At 45.5% G+C, this 24263-nt stretch overlaps 1 protein-coding gene across 2 annotated transcripts in view; it reads right to left on the bottom strand.

Annotated features, from left to right (window-relative positions):
* Positions 1–24263, bottom strand: part of MOXD1 (monooxygenase DBH like 1) — a 297010-nt gene that overhangs the window by 153346 nt on the left and 119401 nt on the right. For both annotated transcript variants that reach the window (XM_075338266.1, XM_075338267.1), the window contains exon 4: positions 19383–19470. In XM_075338266.1, the coding sequence (XP_075194381.1) occupies positions 19383–19470 (88 nt within the window). The remainder of the gene's footprint in view (positions 1–19382; positions 19471–24263) is intronic.

Raw genomic sequence — 24263 nt, 5'->3', positions numbered from 1 at the left:
CCACATACATTAGATGCGACAGTTCTGGGGCTGTACCGGCTCTTCCCGATTTGCCCTGGTGCGTTGGCAAATCAGGGTAATAAGGAGTTATTGGCAGCCCATAGCTGCCACTAAATCCTAGATTAATCCTGTCAGGCGTCTCCCCGAGATTCCTTTCATGATTAATCTGTAAGTTACAGTAAATAAACACACACACCAGAAAAAATCCTTTATTAGAAATAAAAAACACAAACATATACCCTGGTTCAACAATTTAATCCAGGATGCTCCAGCGTCGCTTCCAGCTCTGCTGCATGGAGGTGACCAGAGCTGCAGAAGACACCGCCGCTCCTGTCACCTCCACGCAGCTAATGAAGAGTGCCGCGCGATCAGCTGAGCTATCACTGAGGTTACCCTCTGTCACTGGATGCAGCGTTGACAGCGGGTAACCTCAGTGACAGCTCAGCTGATCGCACGTCTGTCTTCATTTGCTGCGTGGAGCTGACCGGAGCGGCGGTGTCTTCTGCTGCTCCGGTCACCTCCATGCAGCACAGCTGGATGTGTGACGCCCTAGCAGCAGTCGGACTGCTCGGCAGACACTTTGATGAAAAACAAAAAGGTTTTTTACGGGGGAGAATATTTGTGACGCCACCCGCGGTGTGCGGTAATAAGGAATACCGCCGCTGCTGTATGGGAGTGCCGGGGCTGATGGTGTTGGGGCAGCCTGGTGGTGATTCCCTCCGCAGGTAGGGGCCCCGGGACTCAGGGTAGGGAATAGGTAGGAACAGCCTATATTGATATAGGGCCGGCAGGGCGCTGGGGAGCCAGGGTACTCACTCAGGTGTGATGACGCATTCAGTGGACACAGACTCTGAGGTAAACAAAGTCTCTTGGTACTGCTGCACTCGGTGACTGCACGTGCGGTGGTCCCTTTCAGTGATTCTGTGGTGGACTGGAGCCTTCCTCCATACACTGTATACTGTGTGTGTCCCTGGCCCCGTTGGCTTGAAACCTTCGGGTCCCGTCCCTCTTTTTAATTGGGACCTGCTCTTAGCAGCTGGCACGTGGGATTTTCTGTGACTGCTCTGTGTGGGAAGTCCTATCCCTCCGCTGTGCTGACGCCGCTAATCTCTGAGCCGTCAAGTACAGGCCACTTTCTGCGACCCAGCCAGGCTCTCCTCAGGGAGCTCTTAATCCCCAGGTCCTCTCTCTTTTTCAGTTACTACCAACTGTCTAACTGACTCCTCCCACCAGCCTGTCTGACTCATAGGTGGGCGGTTCCTTTCCCAGCTGGAACCACGCCCCTGGTGTGCCTGACAAGTGTAGTGTTTGGGTGACTAGGATTTGTGCTGTTAGTACAGAATCACTGTTGCGGACCCCGGAACCAAGGAGGGTGGGCCCTGCACCAAGGATAGAGAATAGTGCAGTTCCCTGTGACACCCTGGACTAGTCCAGGGGCGTCACATTCCCCCTTGGTTAAACGTAGCTCGTCCCCGAGCTACAGTGCACCCAGAGTGTTTATTTTTATCTGCAAAAAGTGAACATTTTAATAAGAAAAACATATCTATCCATCCCACGCAGGGGAGGCACTTGAACCCAACGTTTCGCTTTCCCAATCCTTCATCCCACCCCCAAAGTTCCAAAAGGAGGCAAGCCACCGCTCCTGTTGGTGGCCAGACCTGGGCCATATGTCTCCCAGGTCTCTCCTCCACCTGTGTCTTCTCCTGTAGGTGGGGATGCAGTCCGTGGCTATGAATGGGAAATAACCATTTACAATAGCACCAGTTCGTGCTGGCTACCACCAGTCCTGTAGCCAAAGGTCCATTTTCAATAAAACTTATCATTGGTCGTCAATCAGGTCATGAATCCAGGTAATTAAAATAAAATCAACATTCTTCTTATCAACACTCTATATCAACATGTCTTACATGACTATCTTTAGCATGGAAAATAGTAGAATTAAAAGCATGGAAAATACTAAACATTTTTAAATTTACTCTATATTTAGACTATTTACATTAGGGTAGAGTAGCCGGGTTCCGCTACCATTCCTCATCTCTGAACCTATGTGGGGGCTGACCAAAGTTCACACGGGTGGACCTTCTCAGCTCCTGGCTTCCCTCTAACCCTTGTACTGTGGTGTTTGCTACTACCTGTTCCCCACTACTGGTGCTAGGTGTTGTAGGTGGTAATCTACGTGTTCGTGGTGCTGGTATGGGTACTTCTCTAGGTGCAATGATTTCAGGCCTCCTTGGTTCTGGTTCTTCCGCGGGTTGCGGGAATGTGAGTACAGGCACAATCACTGCTCCATTGTACATAGGCCAATCTTCCGGGAAGTCACCTAGGATGGTGTGGATCACTCTCTTCTTTTTCTCAGTCACTTGAGGTTGGGGCTGTTCTTCCTTCTGGATGTTCAGGGGTTCAGGGCACTTTTTCAAGTGGTCACGGGAAATTACAGCTGTGGTTCTTCCTTGGTCCTTGCTGACAAGACAGGTCTTCTGGTTGTTGAAATTGGAAGGCTGGACCACATATGGCTCTCTTTCCCACTGGTCGTCCAGTTTATGCATCTTTCTTTTTCTTTTTAAGACCACTTCTCCTGGTGAAAATGGAGGGGCTTGGGCTTGCTTGTTAAAGCTTCTTTCTTGCTTTTCCCTACTTTGGTCCAGATTCTCCTCGACATACTCTTGAATTTGCCTGTATTGAGCTCTACGCTTGGTATCCCAATCTGCATTTGGGGAATAAACTTCAGGCATCTCAACTTCCATCTCCAGATCCACTGGCAGTCTCCCAGGTCTAGCCCTCATGAGATAAGCGGGTGTGCATTTAGTGGAACTCACAGGAATACTATTGTACATGTCCACAAGATCTGGCAATTTTTCAGGCCACTCGTTCCGCTCCTCAAGGGGTAGAGTTTTCAGCAGGTTGATGACTACATAGTTCATCTTCTCACACATCCCATTTGTTTGTGCATGGTAGGGGGCAGTGCGTATCTTCTTACACCCATACAATTTACAAAATTCCTGGAAGATTTCTGCTTCAAAAGCGGGACCTTGATCTGTTAGGACGTGATCTGGGTAACCGTGGGGTCTGCAGAAATGTGCCTGGAAAGCCTTCGCCGCAGTGCTGGCAGTTAGATCTTTGACAGGTACCACCACCAGGAATCTTGAATAGTGATCTACTATGGTGAGTGCATAGGTGTACCCATTCCTGCTTGGTGTGAGCTTGACGTGGTCTAAGGCAACGAGTTCTAGAGGCTGGGTAGTTACTATTGGTTGCAATGGCGCTCGCTGACTGGTGCTATCTTTTCTCCTTAATGTACATGGACCACAGTTCCTGCACCAAGCTTCTATGGTATCTCTCATCCCAGTCCAATAAAAGCGACTTCTCAGCAACATTTCCAACTTCTTCCAACCAAAGTGCCCAGCTCTATCATGATAGGCCTCCAACACCACTGGTGCATATGCTGTGGGTATTACTATCTGGCATATTCTCTCATGCGTTTTTGGATTAATGAGACTTCTGCACAACTTGCCTCCATGGAAACACAGACGACTTCTTTCTTTCCACAATTTCTTAGCTTCTTCTGGAGCATCTGGTTCAAGGTGTGAATCAGCCTCGGATATCAATGCCTTTATCAATCTGATTGCAGGGTCATTATCTTGGGCTTCTTGCCAACCATGGTGGGGCAATGGGTTGAAGGTCGCCTCTTGCTGATCACTATAATATCGGGGTTTCACTCTATCAGTAGGGCGATGGAAAGCAGGTATCTCAATCTCCTCCAGGTCATCTTCATGCCTCCCATCATCACACAACTGGGGCATCCTGGACAACGCATCAGCGTTAGCGTTCTTGCGACCAGCCCTGTACTTTATAGTGAAATCGTAATTTGCCAGTCGTGCTACCCACCGCTGCTCCAAAGCTCCAAGCTTCGCCGTGTCCAGGTGTGTCAACGGGTTATTGTCTGTATATACGGTGAATTTTGCAGAAGCCAGGTAATGCTTAAACTTCTCTGTCACTGCCCAAACAAGTGCTAAGAACTCCAGCTTGAAAGAACTATAGTTCTCAGGATTTCTTTCTGTTGGACGGAGTTTCCTGCTGGCGTATGCAATCACCTTTTCCTTGCCATCCTGTACCTGGGATAGAACAGCTCCCAGCCCCACGTTGCTGGCATCAGTGTACAGCACAAATGGGAGGTTATAGTCAGGATATGCCAGAATCTCATCTCCTGTCAAAGCTGACTTCATCCACTTGAAGGACTTCTCCTGCTCCTCACCCCATGTGAATGGAGAGCCAGAAGTCTTGCCGTGCTTTCTTTGTCCGACTAGGAGATCTTGTAAGGGGGATGCCATCTTGGTATAGCCTTTCACGAACCTCCGGTAGTACCCCATCAATCCCAGGAATGGGCGCACCTCTTTGATGTTCTGAGGCCTGGGCCAGTTCTGGATAGCTGTGATTTTCTCAGGGTCCGGAGCCACACCTTCGGCACTTACCACATGCCCCAGGTATTGGACTTTGGGCTTCAGCAGGTGACATTTGGAGGGTTTTAGTTTCATCCCGTACCTGGAAAGGGCTTCAAATACTTCTGCCAGATGTCCCAGATGCTCCTCATAGGTCTTGGAATATACAATTACGTCGTCCAGGTACAGCAGGACAGTCTCGAAGTTGCAATGGCCTAAACAGCTCTCCATGAGTCGTTGAAACGTACCAGGTGCATTGCACAGCCCGAATGGCATGCTGTTAAATTCACATAATCCCATCGGGGTGGCAAAGGCGGTCTTCTCGCGATCCTCCTCAGCAACGGACACTTGCCAATAACCACTAGTGAGGTCAAGGGTAGAGAAGTAATTTGCAGATCTTAATGCAGTCAAGGACTCTTCAATTCTGGGCAGTGGATAGGCATCCTTATGTGTGATGTTGTTAATTCTCCTATAGTCCACGCACATCCTCATAGTGCCGTCTTTCTTCTTCACTAGGACTAGCGGGGCTGCCCAGGGGCTGCAACTATCACGGATGACCCCAGCCTCCTTCATACTTCTCAGCATGTCTTTGGCACACTGGTAGTGAGCAGGTGGTATGGGCCTATACCTTTCCTTTATAGGTGGATGAATGCCTGTGGGTATATGATGCTGAACCCCTTTCACCCTCCCAAAGTCTAATGGGTGTTTACTAAACACTTGCTCATACTCCTGAACCACCCTGTAGACCCCTTGTTTTTGATGTAGTGGAGTGGAGTCAGTACCTACATGTAACTCTTGACACCACTGTTCTTGCTGAATCTGGGAACTGTCTGTGGCTGACTGATCTGGTGTGGCTGAGGACTTTACTGTCTGGATGAAATTCTCACTCACAGTGTACAATTTGGCTATGGTAGCATACCTGGGCAGTCTAACCTCTTCCTCCCCGCAATTCAACACTCGCACGGGCACTCTCCCCTTACGGACATCGACTACCCCTCTGGCTGTCAGTACTGTAGACCAGTGCTCTGAAGGTAGGGCCTCTACCACTGCCTGGTAATTCTGTCCACGGGAGCCTACAGCTGCCCTGCACCATATCATCATCTCACTCCGTGGGGGCACTACCACAGGAGCTGCATCCATTACCCGTACACCGCCAATTTCCCCACCAGACAAATTTACCTGTTGCCTCTGCTGGAGGTCTCGAATCTCTCTTTGCAGGACCCTCTGGCGTCCCGTTCCTGCAGTTTCAGAGAGCTGTTGGAGAAGAAACAATACTTCCCCCATACAATTCTCAATAACATTAGTCCCCAAAATCATCTTAGGGTTCCGGTCACTAGGGTCATTCTGCACTACTATGAGTCCTTGGCGTGCTAACTCCACCCTGCCCACCTTGATGGTTACCTCCTTGAACCCGAGTTGTGTTACTGGTAAACCATTTACAGCATAAATGGTGAGGTCATTGTCCGGTGGGGCGAGTTCCTCAGTTGACCAGAATTTGGTATACAGTACTTGGGGTATAGTTGTTACCTGGGAGCCGGTATCAAGAAGTGCTGAAGTCGGAATCCCATCCAAGGTGATGGAAACGATGGTCCTTCCTCCAACATACCGCTCCCGCCAGTCTGCTGGGCCTTGTTGATTTAGTCCTGGGGAGTGGCCCTTGGCCCCAGGGGTGGCCCGTTTAAAGGACAATAACGGGCGTAGTGACCAGTCTTGTTGCACCTATAACAAACAAGGTTTTCATACCGGTCACGGTTCCTTCCTCTGTATGTCGAGGTCCTCCCTCTCATCCAAGGGACGTCATCTGGGCAGTTAGCAAGCTGGATCTTCTCCGCCGGCTTGGTCTTGGGCTTGAGCTGCATTGCCTCTAGGATCCTTGCAACATCACTGCTCAGCTGCTGCACCTGTAAAGACAAATCACTGGTATCGCCTGCAGGCGCTGCTGGGGTCTTTGGCTCTGGCAGTGCTCTAACAGGAGGTGGCACATGTAGAGGAGAAGTGCCGGCTTGCCAGGACGTAGCAGGAGAATCAGTTGGCTCTGGGGTTTGCAAAGCCTTGATGGCTCGGTCTTTTAAAACAGCAAAGTCCATTGCAGGATATTCCAGAGTCCACAGCCGTAGCTGCTTGCGGTCCTCCACTGACCCCAGGCCTTGCAGAAACTGTTCAACAAGCACCTTGTTTCCTTCAGCTTCACTGATGGGAATGGTTAGTTTGAGAGTCCGTAGCGCTGATTGCAGCCTCAGAGCATAGTCTCTAATGCTTTCTTGTGGGCGCTGCTTGCAGTTGTAAAACTTTATCCGGAGTTCTGCCTCAGTGCGGTTTTCAAAGGAAAGTCGCAGACGTTCAAAAATGGCAGTTACTGAGGCCCGGTCCTGATCTGTCCAGGTCTCCGCCTCCAGCTCTGCGGCGCCTGATAACTGGCCGAGTAGTACAGACGCTTGCTGCCAGTCATTCATCCCAAACATATCCAGGAGTGTGCGGATTTTTCTTTTGAATCCTTGCAGAGTGTCAGGGGAACCATCATATTGTGGTAGCCAGGTAGCGCCTGGCACATACGGTAAAGTCATTGGCATTATCTGCGCGGTCGCTCGTGCGTCCATGTCACCTTGATCTTGAGGGGGAACTGCCGCTGCGCTCGCTTCACTCGGCGCCGACATCTTTCTATGCCCCCTTGGTTTTCAGCAGCAAGATGGCGGCAACTGAATTTTTTTTTTTTTTATTCACTTTGGGCTCAACAGTTTTGGAGAAGGCGCACGTCACCCAGGTTAGTGGGTCCAGTCCAATCCTGTTCGTGACGCCAAAAATCAATGTGTGACGCCCTAGCAGCAGTCGGACTGCTCGGCAGACACTTTGATGAAAAACAAAAAGGTTTTTTACGGGGGAGAATATTTGTGACGCCACCCGCGGTGTGCGGTAATAAGGAATACCGCCGCTGCTGTATGGGAGTGCCGGGGCTGATGGTGTTGGGGCAGCCTGGTGGTGATTCCCTCCGCAGGTAGGGGCCCCGGGACTCAGGGTAGGGAATAGGTAGGAACAGCCTATATTGATATAGGGCCGGCAGGGCGCTGGGGAGCCAGGGTACTCACTCAGGTGTGATGACGCATTCAGTGGACAAAGACTCTGAGGTAAACAAAGTCTCTTGGTACTGCTGCACTCGGTGACTGCACGTGCGGTGGTCCCTTTCAGTGATTCTGTGGTGGACTGGAGCCTTCCTCCATACACTGTATACTGTGTGTGTCCCTGGCCCCGTTGGCTTGAAACCTTCGGGTCCCGTCCCTCTTTTTAATTGGGACCTGCTCTTAGCAGCTGGCACGTGGGATTTTCTGTGACTGCTCTGTGTGGGAAGTCCTATCCCTCCGCTGTGCTGACGCCGCTAATCTCTGAGCCGTCAAGTACAGGCCACTGTCTGCGACCCAGCCAGGCTCTCCTCAGGGAGCTCTTAATCCCCAGGTCCTCTCTCTTTTTCAGTTACTACCAACTGTCTAACTGACTCCTCCCACCAGCCTGTCTGACTCATAGGTGGGCGGTTCCTTTCCCAGCTGGAACCACGCCCCTGGTGTGCCTGACAAGTGTAGTGTTTGGGTGACTAGGATTTGTGCTGTTAGTACAGAATCACTGTTGCGGACCCCGGAACCAAGGAGGGTGGGCCCTGCACCAAGGATAGAGAATAGTGCAGTTCCCTGTGACACCCTGGACTAGTCCAGGGGCGTCACAGATGCGACGCTGGACCATCCTGGATAACGTCGGACATGGAGGGCTTTTTGGGGCTGATTAAATTGGTGAACCAGGGTATATGTTTGTGTTTGTTATTTCTAATAAAGGATTTTTTCGTGTGTGTGTGTTTATTTACTGTAACTTACAGATTAATCATGAAAGGAATCTCGGGGAGACGCTTGACATGATTAATCTAGGACTTATTGGCAGCTATGGGCTGCCATTAACTCCTTATTACCCTGATTTGCCAACGCACCAGGACAAATCGGGAAGAGCGGGTACAGTCCCAGAACTGTCGCATCTAATGTATGCGGCAATTCTGGGCGGCTGCTGACTGATATTGTTAGGGTGGGGGGCTCCCCATAACGTTGAGCTCCCCATCCTGAGAATACCAGCCTTCAGCCGTATGGCTTTATCTGGCTGGTATTAAAATGGGGGGGACCGCACGCCGTTTTTTTAATTATTTATTTATTTATTTTACTGCACAGTATAGACACGCCCACCGGCTGCTGTGATTGGGTGCAGTGAGACACCTGTCACTCAGCAAGGGGGCGTATCTCACTGCAACCAATCATAGGCGCCGGTGGGTGGGGAAAGCAGGGAATACGAGATTGTTTAATGAGCGGCCGGCTTTTTCAAAATAGTAAAAGCTGCCACAGCAGTGTGAATGCCGTTCAGCGCCGCGCCGGTGATCGGGGATTGGTAAGTATGAGAGAGGGGGGGAAACTGACCCACAGACTGTGAGAAAGGGACAGACAGACAGAGAGACCGACAGAGAGACAGAGAGACCGACCGACGGACTCAGGGAGATTGACTGACATACACAGAAATAGAAAGAATGGCCGACATCACTAGAAATAAAAACACCAAACGGACACGGACTATAGGTAGATGCATACGTGTTTACTAACGTGTGTGCACATACCCATAGACTTTCATTGTGTCCATGTGTGCGTGCTCCGTGCAGATAACGGACATGCATCCGTGCAAAACGCAAACACATACGGATCACGGACACGCTCACACATACATAATGAAATAACGCACAAGTGACCACAATCATAGATTAACATTGGTGCATGTTTGTCCGTGTCTCCGGTATATACGGAAACGGAACAAACACGCACGTGTTTCACGGACGTGTGAAGGGGGCCTTAAAAAAAGTCATGCGGAAACTTTGGTTTAGACTTCTATCGTACAATAATCCCTTGCATTTAGAGATTGATGAATTCTGCAGAATCGGTAATGAAGATGCTCTTATATAAAATTAACTCAAAGACGTTGTTACAAAAATACAAAAAAACTATATTCATGAATATTTTGCTTATTTCTGTTTATTTTTTTAGTTTACTATTAATGATGGTAATTAAAGTGTATGAGGCCGCCTTCTCATGTCTGTGCAAAACACAAACTTTTGCACAGTTCATGGTGAAGGTGGGTATGTGTGTCCGTGTCTGTTTGTTACTAGGGATGATCGAATACCTCAAATATTAGGCTTCGCGAATATTTCCCGAATAGGTCGCCGCTATTCAACTATTCACGAATATTTGATGCACAATGTAAGTTTATAGGAAACCTGAATAACAACTATTCTGAACTATTCGGGCTTCCCATAGACTTACATTGCACATCGAATATTCGCAGAGTGGCAACCTATTCGTCGGATATTCGCAAAGCCGATCATCCCTATTTGTTATGTTGTGCTTTCCCTGTGCTACCGTGTGACATCCAAATAACACACATACAGCATGATCTGGTATACCTACCTGTCTTCGGCATTGCTGTTACTTTCAGGTCCGCGGTGACTTCAGTGAATATTCACAAATAAACAGAAAAATATATTCAGCTCACCAGTTCAGTCGTATGGATAGAAATCAGTCTTTAGTAATCCACACTCAGTAAAGGCAGGACCCACCACACAGCAGTGAAAATGTAACAGGAAAAACATTCCAGTGAAAAATCACGTTAAAATATAGAATAAAAAAATCACCTTTTATTATAAATATAATTTAAAAAAAAAGGACTAAAGTAATCCTGGCAATACATTAAATGCAGTCCATGGTGGAAAAATCAGATAACACATTTCGGCTTAAAGAGCCTTCATAACGATCTATAACTAAATAGATTGTGATGAGGACTCTTTAAGTCGAAACGCGTTATCTGATTTTTCCACCATGTACTGCATTTAACGTTTTGCCAGGATTACCTTAGTACTTTTGTTTTCTTTTTAATTATATTTTTAATAAAAGGTGAATTTTTATTTTATATTTCAACGTGAACCTTCCCTGGAATTTTTTTTCCTGTTACATTTTTAGTGAATATTCATGAGCATAATGAGTGGGACCTAGAAGTAACAGTAGATGCAAACACAGTAGTGCTGGAGACAGGTAAGTATGAAAATTCTTTATTGTTATGTCACCTGTGGGATACATGTCACATTGATGTCACACGGATCACATCAGTGTGCAGTCCCTGTGACACCCATGCTGCCGGCAGAAAACAGACATGTCACCGTGAGGATCACACGGACATGTGTGTTCTCAACACGGACAAACGCTCTTTGTGAAAATACAGATGTGTAACCAAGCCCATTGATTTTAATGGGTCTGCATGAGTCCATGTCTCTGGTACGTGCTAAAACGGACGTCACACATACCGGAGACATGGATGTGTGAAGGAGACCTTTGGATGAGGCAGTGTTTGACTGGAGAACACAGGGCTTATGAGAGAACATCATTATTTGGGCCCACCATCCAGCTATATATAGATAAAACAGAACAAAGTCTGGAACAAAAAAGTATGTGAACCTAAATATCAGAGATATTTTTTCATTTCTCTTATCACTAATCATACTGCATTGGATTTGAAGTGCTACACTGGACCAACATGGGATCTAGTTGGTTAATAACATGGTCAATAGAGGATGGTGAATGATAGTTTGTTTTTATTAATAAAGTATTTTTGTTTTTTTGTAACACTTTGTTATAGCATTAGTAATGTAATGATCTAACATACACCGAAAAAATATTATCACTGGGACTTAAGCGGGCTTTACATGCAATGACATCGCTAACGAGATGTCATTGGGGTCACGGAATTTGTGACGCACATCCGGCCTCGTTAGAGATGTTGTTGCGTTTGACACCGCAGGAACGACTGTTAACGATCAAAAATACTCACCATATCGTTGATCGTTGTCCAGTCGTTCCTATCCCGATTATCGTTGCTGTTGCAGGTACGATGTTGTTCGTCGTTCCTGTAGCAGCACACATCGCTGTGTGACACCACAGGAACGAGGAACAACATCATACCTGCGGCTGCACACAATGAGGAAGGAAGGAGGTGGGCGGGATGTTCGTCCCTCTAATCTCCGCCCCTCTGCTTCTTTTGGGCCGCCGCTTAGTGACACCGCACGAACTGCCCCCTTAGAAAGGAGGCAGTTCACTGGCCACAGCGAAGTCGCTAGGCAGGTAAGTATAGTGTGACAGGTGTTAGCGATGTTGTGCGCCACGGGCAGCGATTTTCCCGTGACACACAACCGACGAGGGTGGGTATGTTCTCTAGCTATCGATATCGCTAGCGATATCGCTGCGTGTAAAGCCCGCTTTAGTGTCAGTTAGCACTGTTTTGTTTTGTCTACTCAGAATCACTACCCCTTCACTATTAATTCTCTGCTTAACACTAGAACTACTGGACTCGTGACACCTATATAGAAATACATAGTGCAAAGTAGTCAAAATGACTACCTCAGTAGTTCTAGTGTTAATGCACTATCTAAACTGGGAAGGAAATGGTTAATCCCAAAAGCAGTCCATCAGCGCAATTTGGAAATTCCACTTCATGTAATTTCCCTATGACGATGTTCTATGGGTTTAACCCTTTGCATTGCATAGGGTAAAATGTGCAGCAAAATCTGCATGTAAAAAATGGGGTTATTGGATACGTGGATAAAAGTAGGATATGTCTCAGCGGTCTTTTTTCTGATAAAAAAAGACAGGTGAAAGAGTATATTCACTGTAATGAGTCCGTGATTTGTCTGAAAAAATTAAAGGATAGCACACGTACTAAAATATTTCATGTGTAAAAGAGCCGTTATTGATGGAGAGGGGAATGGGAGTGGGCCTTTATCCAGCTATGGCTTTATTAGTATAGAAAGAGAACTTTCTCTAAAGGCCCTGTCACACACAGATAAATCTTTGGCAGATCTGTGGTTGCAGTGAAATCATGGACATATTTTTCCATTTGTACACAGCCACAAACCTGGCACTGATTGTCCACAATTTCACTGCAACCACAGATCTGCCGCAGATTTATCTCTGTGTTTGACAGGGCCTTAACTCTCCACCTCTATAGAATTTTTATGAAAAATTCTATATGACATCAAAGGACATAACTTATTTAGGGCCCATAGCTCAATCCAACAGCTATCAGTAAGTGAGAGTGTGTACATACTGTATGTGTACTGACTATGAATGTTCATGAATGTGTGCACAGTGGTCAGCGTGATTGTGGGGGCCCTCTTTCAGTGAAAGATGATATGGGTGTTATGGGATGGAGACCCACAGTCAACAGTAACTCGTTGTGGGCCCCCTCCTGCACCACTCATATTTTCCTTTACATAATCAGGGCCCCCACACTCACACTGACAGCTATTCACACTGTACACATAAAAAATCTGACTTTACAGTTAAGTAGCTGAGTGCAGGGCAAAATGCTCCACTCAGTCTAAATGCATCCTGCAAACTCTCTCCCATTCGCAGCCCTTACAGCAAGGAAGATAGAGGGGTGTGTGTGTGTGTGTGTGTGTGTGTGTGTGTGTGTGGGCGTGGGTGTGTGTGTGTGTGTGTGTGTGTGTGTGTGTAAGGGAAAGAAGGGGGCATTATGATGACAAAGAGAGCTTTATTAAGGTTCTATTGCAAAACTCAATGTTAATGTCAGTACTACTTTAAATGATGCTACAAATTTCAGCCTAAGTATCTCTCCCCAAAACATACAGAAGCAAAGGTAGAGGGCCAACCAGAGAATTTTCTGATATGCTGCTGGGCTAGCCTGATACTTGGTTGAGGTCTCTCATCTCACTATTGGTCAGAATGGTCAACTCTAAATCCTTGCTCTCAGACAGAAATCATGATGAAGCTATGCAGTCCTTTTGCACCAAGATTAATTGTAGTGTGCTTTTTATTTCCTTCACCTGATGGGCATGTATGAAGCATATAAAGCTGTTGTGACTAGTTGGGTGTTACGGACCTACACTGTGATTAATGAGAAATAAGCACAAGTTTGACTGAGCTGCAAAACACTACAGAGGGGGTACTCTATGGAAGCCCTAAGAGAAGGCCCTTGATAATTAAAATGAAACAAATTTCCCAGAAAATCCTCAATTTGAGCACAATGGCACAGCAAACACTCCATGGCAGAATGAAAAATTGGAGGACACAAGAGTATGATGCAAAAAGCTACACTATTAACATACAGTCAGGGCCAGAAATATTTGGACAGTGACACAAGTTTTGTTATTTTAGCTGTTTACAAAAACATGTTCAGAAATACAATTATATATATAATATGGGCTGAAAGTGCACACTCCCAGCTGCAATATGAGAGTTTTCACATCCAAATCGGAGAAAGGGTTTAGGAATCATAGCTCTGTAATGCATAGCCTCCTCTTTTTCAAGGGACCAAAAGTAATTGGACAAGGGATTCTAAGGGCTGCAATTAACTCTGAAGGTGTCTCCCTCGTTAACCTGTAATCAATGAAGTAGTTAAAAGGTCTGGGGTTGATTACAGGTGTGTGGTGTTGCATTTGGAAGTTGTTGCTGTGACCAGACAACATGCGGTCTAAGGAACTCTCAATTGAGGTGAAGCAGAACATCCTGAGGCTGAAAAAAAAGAAAAAATCCATCAGAGAGATAGCAGACATGCTTGGAGTAGCAAAATCAACAGTCAGGTACATTCTGAGAAAAAAGGAATTGACTGGTGAGCTTGGGAACTCAAAAAGGCCTGGGCGTCCACGGATGACAACAGTGGTGGATGATCACCGCATACTTTCTTTGGTGAAGAAGAACCCGTTCACAACATCAACTGAAGTCCAGAACACTCTCAGTGAAGTAGGTGTATCTGTATCTAAGTCAACAGTAAAGAGAAGACTCCATGAAAGTAAATACAAAGGGTTCACATCTAGATGCAAACCATTCATCAATTCCAAAAATAGACAGGCCAGAGTTAAATTTGCTGAAAAATACCTCATGAAGCCAGCTCAGTTCTGGAAAAGTATTCTATGGACAGATGAGACAAAGATCAACCTGTACCAGAATGATGGGTAGAAAAAAGTTTGGAGAAGAAAGGGAACGGCACATGATCCAAGGCACACCACATCCTCTGTAAAACATGGTGGAGGCAACGTGATGGCATGGGCATGCATGGCTTTCAATGGCACTGGGTCACTTGTGTTTATTGATGACATAACAGCAGACAAGAGTAGCCGGATGAATTCTGAAGTGTACCGGGATATACTTTCAGCCCAGATTCAGCCAAATAGTACAGATGGACAATGACCCCAAGCATACAGCCAAAGCTACCCAGGAGTTCATGAGTGCAAAAAAGTGGAACATTCTGCAATGGCCAAGTCAATCACCAGATCTTAACCCACTTGAGCATGCATTTCACTTGCTCAAATCCAGACTTAAGACGGAAAGACCCACAAACAAGCAAGACCTGAAGGCTGCGGCTGTAAAGGCCTGGCAAAGCATTAAGAAGGAGTTGTTCAAACCTTCAAATTAAACGTTACAATCTGCACTTGAATTCTGTTGTAGAGGTTTCATTTCAAATCCAATGTGGTGGCATGCAGAGCCCAACTCGCGAAAATTGTGTCACTGTCCAAATATTTCTGGACCTAACTGTACATGAAATAGCAGTTGTGCACAATTACAATACGTTTCTGTTAGCTAATGTTCATTTTGTAACAAGGGTCTAATGAGTAATTACTGAATCTTAAATGTGCACTCAGTAAAGTCAAGACACACCTGATTCTACCTAATAATCTAGATAACCTATTATTAAAGAAACTATCATTTCTGCTCATTAAACGTAATCTATGAATGTCATCAATCATTTGTTCATTGAACCTAAAGTGGTGATGCATAATGTAAGTAGTTCATTTTTCACCTGGAAAAAGAACACATTGGGGCTAAAAATAAAGTAATGTTTTTGGTATATAAGCATAGTTGATGTCCTGTGCTTAGATGTGAAAACCTATCTACAATAGTGAGGTCAAAAATGTTAAAAAGGCTGTGAAATACTAACAGCTAAATATGACAATAACCTGTTTGAGATTTTGCCTGAAATTTTCACATACATTTATTACGGTTTCCTTTTATCTAATAGTATATTATGTGATATATCTGCAAAAATAAAATACATTTGCATTATGAAAAATAATTGTATATTACAGATATTACAGAATGGAAATCATTGCATCTTTTATAGGACAGAAATTATATTGATAGATGGAATGAAGCATTTCAGTATTCCATTACATTCATGGACGTGTAATTCTACATATTCTTTTTTTTTTTTGGTGCTTGCATATAAACCAGTCAATGACATTGAATTAAAGCATTCATTGCATTCTCTCAGCTAATGACCTTTATTAGGCAATGAAGGTCAAACACTGTCTCTTACACTTAGTACCAGTATTGCTCTGAGACTGTAGCTTATTTGTCATGTGTATAACTGATGCATTCTTTATTAATAGTTAGTATCTCCCGAGGATACAACATATTTTCGGTTATACTAATGCTTTCTGTCGCCAGACATTAACATTTAGGGAATACATTGAAGAGTGCTAATGAAGCAGAACAAAGTTTAACTTAGACTAGTTCTGGTAAACCCAGTATCAGGTGGGAAACCTTACATTTCATTGACTAATATAATGTTGTCTAATTGTTCAATTGAGCCAAAGACTTGCGTTGGGGTTTTGATTTGAGATTCAGATTAAAATTGGAAATATGTTGATTTTTTTGAGGACCACTCAGTCTGCCTAAATACATGTGACCAACCCCATAAACTATTTTAGATATAAGTTCTATATAGGAAAAACACAGATAACACTCATATTCGAAAAACTGATGTCTAAATGATGCCTAACTAAGCATATTGCAATCAATCTGTGTTACACCTACTGTAGGCTACACTGGAACTTTAGGTAGTGCTGCTCATTTACTATCACTATTGAGTGGCAGATGTAGTCTACACAATTACATACAACTCATCTATCATTTTTGACTGCAGCTGTAACTTGATAGTTAAAGTCAAGAAGTAGTGCTATGAAAAGTGACATTGTAGGCCTAGCTTTAGATGTAAAATTTACAGAGCCACTTTAGTGCAAGTTAATGGCAAGTGTAACTTACACATTCATAAAATGTTGTGTGACTCCTTAAGGATAAGGCGAATTTGAGACATTAGGACACAGCCCCATTTTCAAATTGGGCACGTGTCACTTTATGTGGCAATATCTTTACAATGCTTATATTTATAAAGTTGACTTATTATACTTTATGTTGATAGTAAATTCAGTTAAAACAAATTGAGATTTTATCTAAAAGAATATCCTGAAATTTACAAACAATTTATAAAAAATTGCAATGTTCAAACTTCTAATGTTTCTGCCTTAAAAACAGGTAGTAAATGTTAAATAGAAATATTTTAAATTTTTCAAGTTTTCTGATGAGTCAATTTATTTGAGTGAGATTGAATATTCATCGAATTTATAAAAGAAAAAAAATGCATATTCGCCAAAAGTGGACCATAGAGGGCCATGCAAATAGTTATAAAAAATTATAATATTAGTACTCATGCATACCTTTACCATCATCTCCGCAGCTCATAGAATCATCCTTTGCACCTTTTTCTCATCTCTTCTCACATGCTCGATTCTCTTTGGCTTGTTCAGTCCAGGCCAAGACTTCCAGCACGGCTAGTCTTTAGAAGACATAGCGTGGAGAATGTTGTGACTTGATGACGTTACTATGCAAGTTGCTTGACTAACTGTGCGGGAAGTGGTACATCTGTGGCCTAATTATGCTGAAAGACGTAGCCGGAACTAAAGAGGCCAAAGAGAATCTGCAAAACCAGGGAAAGTAAAAAGAAAAGGTGTGGCAGACCATAAGGTGGGATGTGGGGATGGAAAGACAGGTGAGAGGTTGGGATAACTATTAGGGTGCGTGCCCACAATCATCATTTGCAGTGGTTTGGACGCAGCGTGCTTCAGCTGCATTCAAACTGCTGCGGTGTACAGTACAAGCATAGTGGACGGGATTTCTAGAAATCCCGTGTCCACTATGCTTGTTTTTTCCGCAGCAAACACTGACCTGCGGAGCGGCTTTCCAGACCGCAGCATGTCTATTGTTTGCTGCGGAATTGCCTGCGTCCTCTGTAGGGAGAACACAGTGAGGAGACTGCAGCGCACTGAACCCTGATCGTGGGTATAAGCTGCTGCAGTCTCCTGCGTTCTCCTGCGGACAAAACGCATGGCCCCTGCGGTCAGGACTCGCTGCGTTGTTCTGAACGCAGCGAGTCCTGATCGTGGGCACATACCCTTATTCTTTTTTTTTACATCTTAAAATAGCATAATAATTAAGATCCAATACACAAAGAATAATCTTGCTTCAAATTGAATTTTTCTTTAAAATGAGCGTGATATGCTTAAATGTCAATCTTCGCAGATCTGCTCATCTCTAAAATGTTTACTTTATATGAGCATCATATTTAATTGTATTTTGAAAAATTAGATGGGATATAAGCTAAGCAGCAATTTTTCACATTTTCATAATTTCAGAAAACTATTTGTTTTTAGACTGATTCAGGTCTCAAGTGCGTTTGAGGAGCCTAAATATTAGAAACCCCTTATAAATCACCACATTTTTACACATACAGTCCTTAAAGTATTCAGAATCATGTTTAGGAAGGTTTTTTTTAACTATTGAGGTGATAAACACAAGAAAAATGCCCTAACAGCCTACCTTTTGGAATCTGCAGCCCTTTAGGAAATTTTATTAGGGTGTAATAAACACTATATAGGTTTCATAGATTTTTATGATACCAGAATGTACCGCACATCTATGGAACTAAAAGAATTTCTGAAGAAACTGGTACAACTGGCAGCGACAATATTTGTGTTTCTTCAGATATTTTGTCAAACCATGTCTGATGAATAGACCTGAGAAGTCTTGGTAGCTTGCTTTGTAACAGTATTTATTTTTGTTAGCCATTAAAAGGTATCAGAAGAACTACAAGATTATAATTTTGTTTCTCTCACTCAGAGCAATCATAGATTTTTTCAACATTGGGCTGTAAAAATGAAAAATGGTATTCTATTGGGGGTAATAAGGGAAACAGTACCCTGCAATCTGTTATATCATTACTCAAGAGTATGGCAATACCACCCAGCAGGACTCAAAAGAGAATCATTTGAAGGGAAATTGTAGTTAAAATAGTTTTTTGTCATCATTCTGCTTTTTCAGAGCCATGATAAACTAGTACAGCAGAAACCTCTGCATTCTGGGGAATACTGTTGTTTTTATAAGTAGCTCTATTGGAATTTAGCAAACTAGAGGCAAGTTGCGGTCACCAACATGCAGAACAGTAAAGGGTCAGCAATAGATTAAAAATAAAAAAAACATACTGATCTGACTGTTCCCCTCTCCGGTCACCCCTTCCTCCTACCTGGTGCTTACTATAGGATGGGCCTACCAGCCATGAGCAGGTCCTGGAGTTCCCTGTGCACCTTTTCAGACCTACTCACAGCTAGAAGCCCTTGTCTAGAGTGAACACAGTGCCAAAGATTCAATGCAGATGTGACAGCTGAAAGGTGCGTGGTGAGGTGAATATATTTTTCTTTTTAACCTTTTACCATCCGCATACCTCTCCAGCCACCAACAATTACCTTAATTTCCACAGTAGTGCGGAAATTAACCCTTCCCACTCCTAATGGCTATAATTACCTTCAAGTCAGTTCTTTACCAATCTTTAATAATATACAATTTGTAGTTAGGTTACTAGTAGAAGAATATTGGGGTTAGAATTTCTACTTTGGAGAGTTAATTCTCCAATATCCAATTTCTATTTTGGCTTAAATAATAAAAAAAAAATTAAAACAAAAAGGAAAAAATGTAGCAAAGTATAAAGCAGTCATTTGAACAGTATTTGATATCTAATATAAATCTGTTGTTGTAGTACCTTAATAATGTGATGCTTCTTGTCCAGAACTGGCATCTTAAACATCTGGCACCAGTATGTAGTATCTTTATCGGGAACAGGAACCTGTCTTCAAGACATAGATAGCTTTAAATGTCTTATTTTTGAACAAGTATATAAGGTAATTAAAGACTTAAAATGTAACTATTTTATGGATCTAATCCTAGTTGCATAAAACACCATAAACTGAATTGAATCCCAAAATTATTTATATATTTCTTCTTTTCAAAATCATTTCAGCTCTGACATTAGACCCTGGGCTTATAAATGTTACTGTATTGTATTATGACTGTGAATAAAGTCTAAATTAAATGCAATCTAACCCTTCCAGTATGCATCTCTCCATGCCTTTCATTGCACCATAGTACTGAAAACAGTTTCCTGTTGGATTCTGTATGAATCTGAAAATCAAACTTTATACATCTGAACTCCCCCTAATTGATCAAGAGGGGTGAATAAATTCAGTAAAACTTGAGCCAACATTTCCTCATCCTAAGTGGTCATCATTCTTGATCAGCAGTCAGAAAAAGAATTCGGTCATTTAAACAAGGGTTGTTGTGTTTTTTTACATCATGTTAGCTTTTTGTAAGTCATTAGCTTCTGAACAAATATATAAACGCAACATTTTGTTTTTGCTCCCATTTTCATAAACTAAGTTCTAATCTAATCTTAATCTAACTCTAATCTAAGACTTTTTCTATGTATACAAAGAAGGGAATTTTGTTACTTACCGTAAATTCCTTTTCTTCTAGCTCTTATTGGGAGACCCAGACGATTGGGGGTATAGCTACTGCCCTCTGGAGGCCACACAAAGCACTACATGAAAAGTGCAAGGCCCCTCCTCCTCTGGCTATACCCCCCCCGTGGTATCACGGGTTCTCCAGTTTTAGTGCCAAAGCAAGAAGGAGGAAGCCAATAACTGGTTTAAACAAATTAACTCCGAATAACATCGGAGAACTGAAAAACCGTTCAACATGAACAACATGTGTACCCGCAAACAACAAAAAAACATCCCGAAGGACAACAGGGCGGGTGCTGGGTCTCCCAATAAGAGCTAGAAGAAAAGGAATTTACGGTAAGTAACAAAATTCCCTTCTTCTTCAGCGCTCTATTGGGAGACCCAGACGATTGGGACGTCCAAAAGCTGTCCCTGGGTGGGTAAAGAAATACCTCATGTTAGAGCTGCAAAAACAGCCCTCCCCTACGGGGGTGTCACTGCCTCCTGCAGGACTCTTCCACCTAAGCTGGCATCCGCCGAAGCATAGGTATGCACCTGATAATGCTTGGTGCAAGTGTGCAGGCTGGACCAGGTGGCTGCCTGGCACACTTGTTGAGCCGAAGCCTGGTGTCGCAATGCCCAGGACGCACCCACGGCTCTGGTAGGATGGGCCTTCAGCCCTGATGGAACCGGAAGCTCAGCAGAACGGTAGGCTTCAAGAATTGGTTCTTTGATCCATCGAGCCAGGGTGGCCTTAGAAGCCTGCGACCCTTTGGGCTTACCAGCGACAAGGACAAAGAGTGCATCCGAACGGCGCAAGGGCGCCGTGCGGGAAATGTAGATTCTGAGTGCTCTCACCAGATCTAACAAAAGTAAATCCTTCTCATACCGATGAACTGCATGAGGACAAAACGAAGGCAAAGAGATATCCTGATTAAGATGAAAAAAGGATACCACCTTCGGGAAAAACTCCTGAATGGGGCGCAGCACTACCTTGTCCTGGTGGAAGACCAGGAAGGGAGCCTTGGATGACAGCGCTGCCAGCTCAGACACTCTCCGAAGAGATGTGATCGCTACCAGAAAAGCCACTTTCTGTGATAGTCTAGAAAGTGAAACCTCCCTCAGAAGCTCGAAGGGCGGCTTCTGGAGGGCAACTAGTACCCTGTTCAGATCCCATGGATCTAACGGCCGCTTGTACGGGGGTACGATATGGCAAACCCCCTGTAGGAACGTGCGCACCTTAGGAAGGCGCGCCAAACGCCTCTGAAAAAAGACGGATAGCACCGAGACCTGACCTTTAAGGGGGCCGAGCGACAAACCTTTTTTCTAACCCAGATTGCAGGAAAGATAGAAAGGTAGGCAATGCAAATGGCCAGGGAGACACTCCCTGAGCAGAGCACCAGGATAAGAATATCCTCCACGTTCTGTGGTAGATCTTAGCAGACGTGGGCTTCCTAGCCTGTCTCATGGTGGCAACGACCCCTTGGGATAATCCTGAAGACGCTAGGATCCAGGACTCAATGGCCACACAGTCAGGTTCAGGGCCGCAGAATTCCGATGGAAAAACGGCCCTTGGAACAGTAAGTCTGGTCGGTCTGGTAGTGCCCACGGTTGGCCGACCGTGAGATGCCACAGATCCGGATACCACGCCCTCCTCGGCCAGTCTGGGGCGACGAGTATGACGCGGCTGCAATCGGATCTGATCTTGCGTAGCACTCTGGGCAAGAGTGCCAGAGGTGGAAACACATAAGGGAGCCGGAACTGCGACCAATCTTGCACTAAGGCGTCTGCCGCCAGAGCTCTTTGATCGCGAGACCGTGCCATGAAGGTTGGGACCTTGTTGTTGTGCCGGGACGCCATTAGGTCGACGTCCGGCCTTCTCCATCGGCGACAGATTTCCTGAAACACGTCCGGGTGAAGGGACCATTCCCCTGCGTCCATGCCCTGGCCACTGAGGAAGTCTGCTTCCCAATTTTCTACGCCGGGGATGTGAACTGCGGATATGGTGGAGGCCGTGGCGTCCACCCACATCAGAATCCGCCGGACTTCCTGGAAGGCTTGCCGACTGCGTGTCCCCCCTTGGTGGTTGACGTATGCCACCGCTGTGGAGTTGTCCGACTGAATTCGGATCTGCCTTCCTTCCAGCCACTGCTGGAAGGCTATAAGGGCAAGATACACTGCTCTGATTTCCAGAACATTGATCTGAAGGGTGGACTCCTGCTGAGTCCACGTACCCTGAGCCCTGTGGTGGAGAAAAAACTGCTCCCCACCCTCACAGACTCGCATCTGTCGTGACCACCGCCCAAGACGGTGGTAGGAAGGATCTTCCCTGTGATAATGAGGTGGGAAGAAGCCACCATTACAGAGAGTCCTTGGCCGTCTGTGAAAGGGATACTTTCCTGTTCAGGGATGTTGACTTCCCGTCCCATTGGCGGAGAATGTCCCATTGAAGTGGACGCAGATGAAACTGCGTAAACGGAACCGCCTCCATTGCTCATCTTCCCGAGGAAGTGCATGAGGCGTCTTAAGGAGTGCGACTGACCTTGAAGGAGAGTCTGCACCCCAGCCTGTAGTGACCGCTGCTTGTCCAGCGGAAGCTTCACTAGCGCTGAGAGGGTATGAAAATCCTGCCAAGATACGTTAGTGATTGGGTCGGTGACAGGTTTGGCTTTGAGAAGTTGATGAGCCACCCAAACGTCTGGAGAGTCTCCAGCGCAACATTCAGGCTGAGTTGGCATGCCTCTTGAGAGGGTGCCTTGCCAAGTAGATCATCCAAGTAAGGGATCACAGAGTGTCCCTGTGAGTGCAAGACTGCTACCCCTGCCGCCATGACCTTGGTGAACACCCGTGGGGCTGTCGCCAGACCGAATGGCAGAGCTACGCACTGAAGATGGTCGTCACCTATCACGAAACGTAGAAAAACATTGGTGCTCTGTAGCAATCGGCACGTGGAGATAAGCATCTTTGATGTCTATTGATGCTAGGAAATTTCCTTGAGACATTGAGGCAATGGCGGAGCGGAGGGTTTCATCCGGAACCGCCTGGCCTCCACGTGCTTGTTGAGCAGTTTTAGGTCCAGAACGGAACGGAAAGAGCCATCCTTTTTTGGCACCACAACCAGATTGGAGAAAAACCGTGTCTTGTTCCTGAAGAGGAACAGGGATTACCACTCCTTCTGCCTGCAGAAGAGCATCGGCTCGGTGGGGAGGTGGGGACGGTCTGAAGAATCGAGTCGGAGGACGAGAACCGAACTCTGTCCTGTGCACGTGGGCACAATGTCCCTCACCCACCGGTCTGTGACCTGTGGCAGCTAAATGTCGCCAAAGGCGAGCGAGTCTGCCATCAACCGTGGATGCGGAGAGATGAGAGAGCTGAGAGTCATGAGGAGACCGCCTTGGTAGCAGTTCCTCCGGCTGCCTTCCTTGGGCGTGATTGAGCCCGGCCGGAAGCTGAGCCCCTCTGAGGCTTTTCAGCCCTTTTGGACGAGGACAAGTGGGACCTGCCCGAGCTTGGGAAGGACCGAAACCTCGACTGTCCTTCCAGGACAGCATCAATAGGGTAAGTCGCAATGCAGACATTGCGAGGTTACGGACGCCCCTGCGGCATAGATGTACATATGCTCAAGACCAGCTGCGTCAAGAACAGCTGAAAGCTTAGGGTGCCCCTACGGCTGTGAATGCCGGAGCAACCGACACGCCGATAGCCTCATAGACAGATTTCAATCAGAGTCCATCTGTCAGTCAATGGCATCTTTAAGTGAAGTCCCATCTCCACTGCAACTATGGCTTTAGCCGCAAGCCTGGAGATTGGAGAATCCACCTTTGGACCCTGGGTCCAGCGCTTGACCACGTCAGGGGGAAGGGGATAACGTGTATCCTTAATACGTTTGGAGAAAACGCTTATCTGGTAAGCGTGGTGTTCCTGGACTGCTTCTCTGAATTCAGCGTGGCCAGAAAAAAACTCAATATACGTTTGAGCTACTGGAATGGGACTTCTCCTGCTGTGAAGCTGACTCCTCCGCTGGGGGAGCTGAGGGAGAAAGATCCAACATTCCATTGATGGACGCTATAGGATCATTCCTTATGGCGTCACCATCCGGTGTATCCGGATTGAGAGCGGTGTCAGGATCAAAGTCCTGATGAGCT

This window comes from Anomaloglossus baeobatrachus, chromosome 3 (genome assembly GCF_048569485.1).
Source record: "Anomaloglossus baeobatrachus isolate aAnoBae1 chromosome 3, aAnoBae1.hap1, whole genome shotgun sequence".
In the NCBI taxonomy this organism is placed as follows: domain Eukaryota; kingdom Metazoa; phylum Chordata; class Amphibia; order Anura; family Aromobatidae; genus Anomaloglossus; species Anomaloglossus baeobatrachus.
The sequence above is the reverse complement of the archived record's forward strand: the minus strand, read 5'-3'. Positions and strand labels throughout refer to the sequence as shown.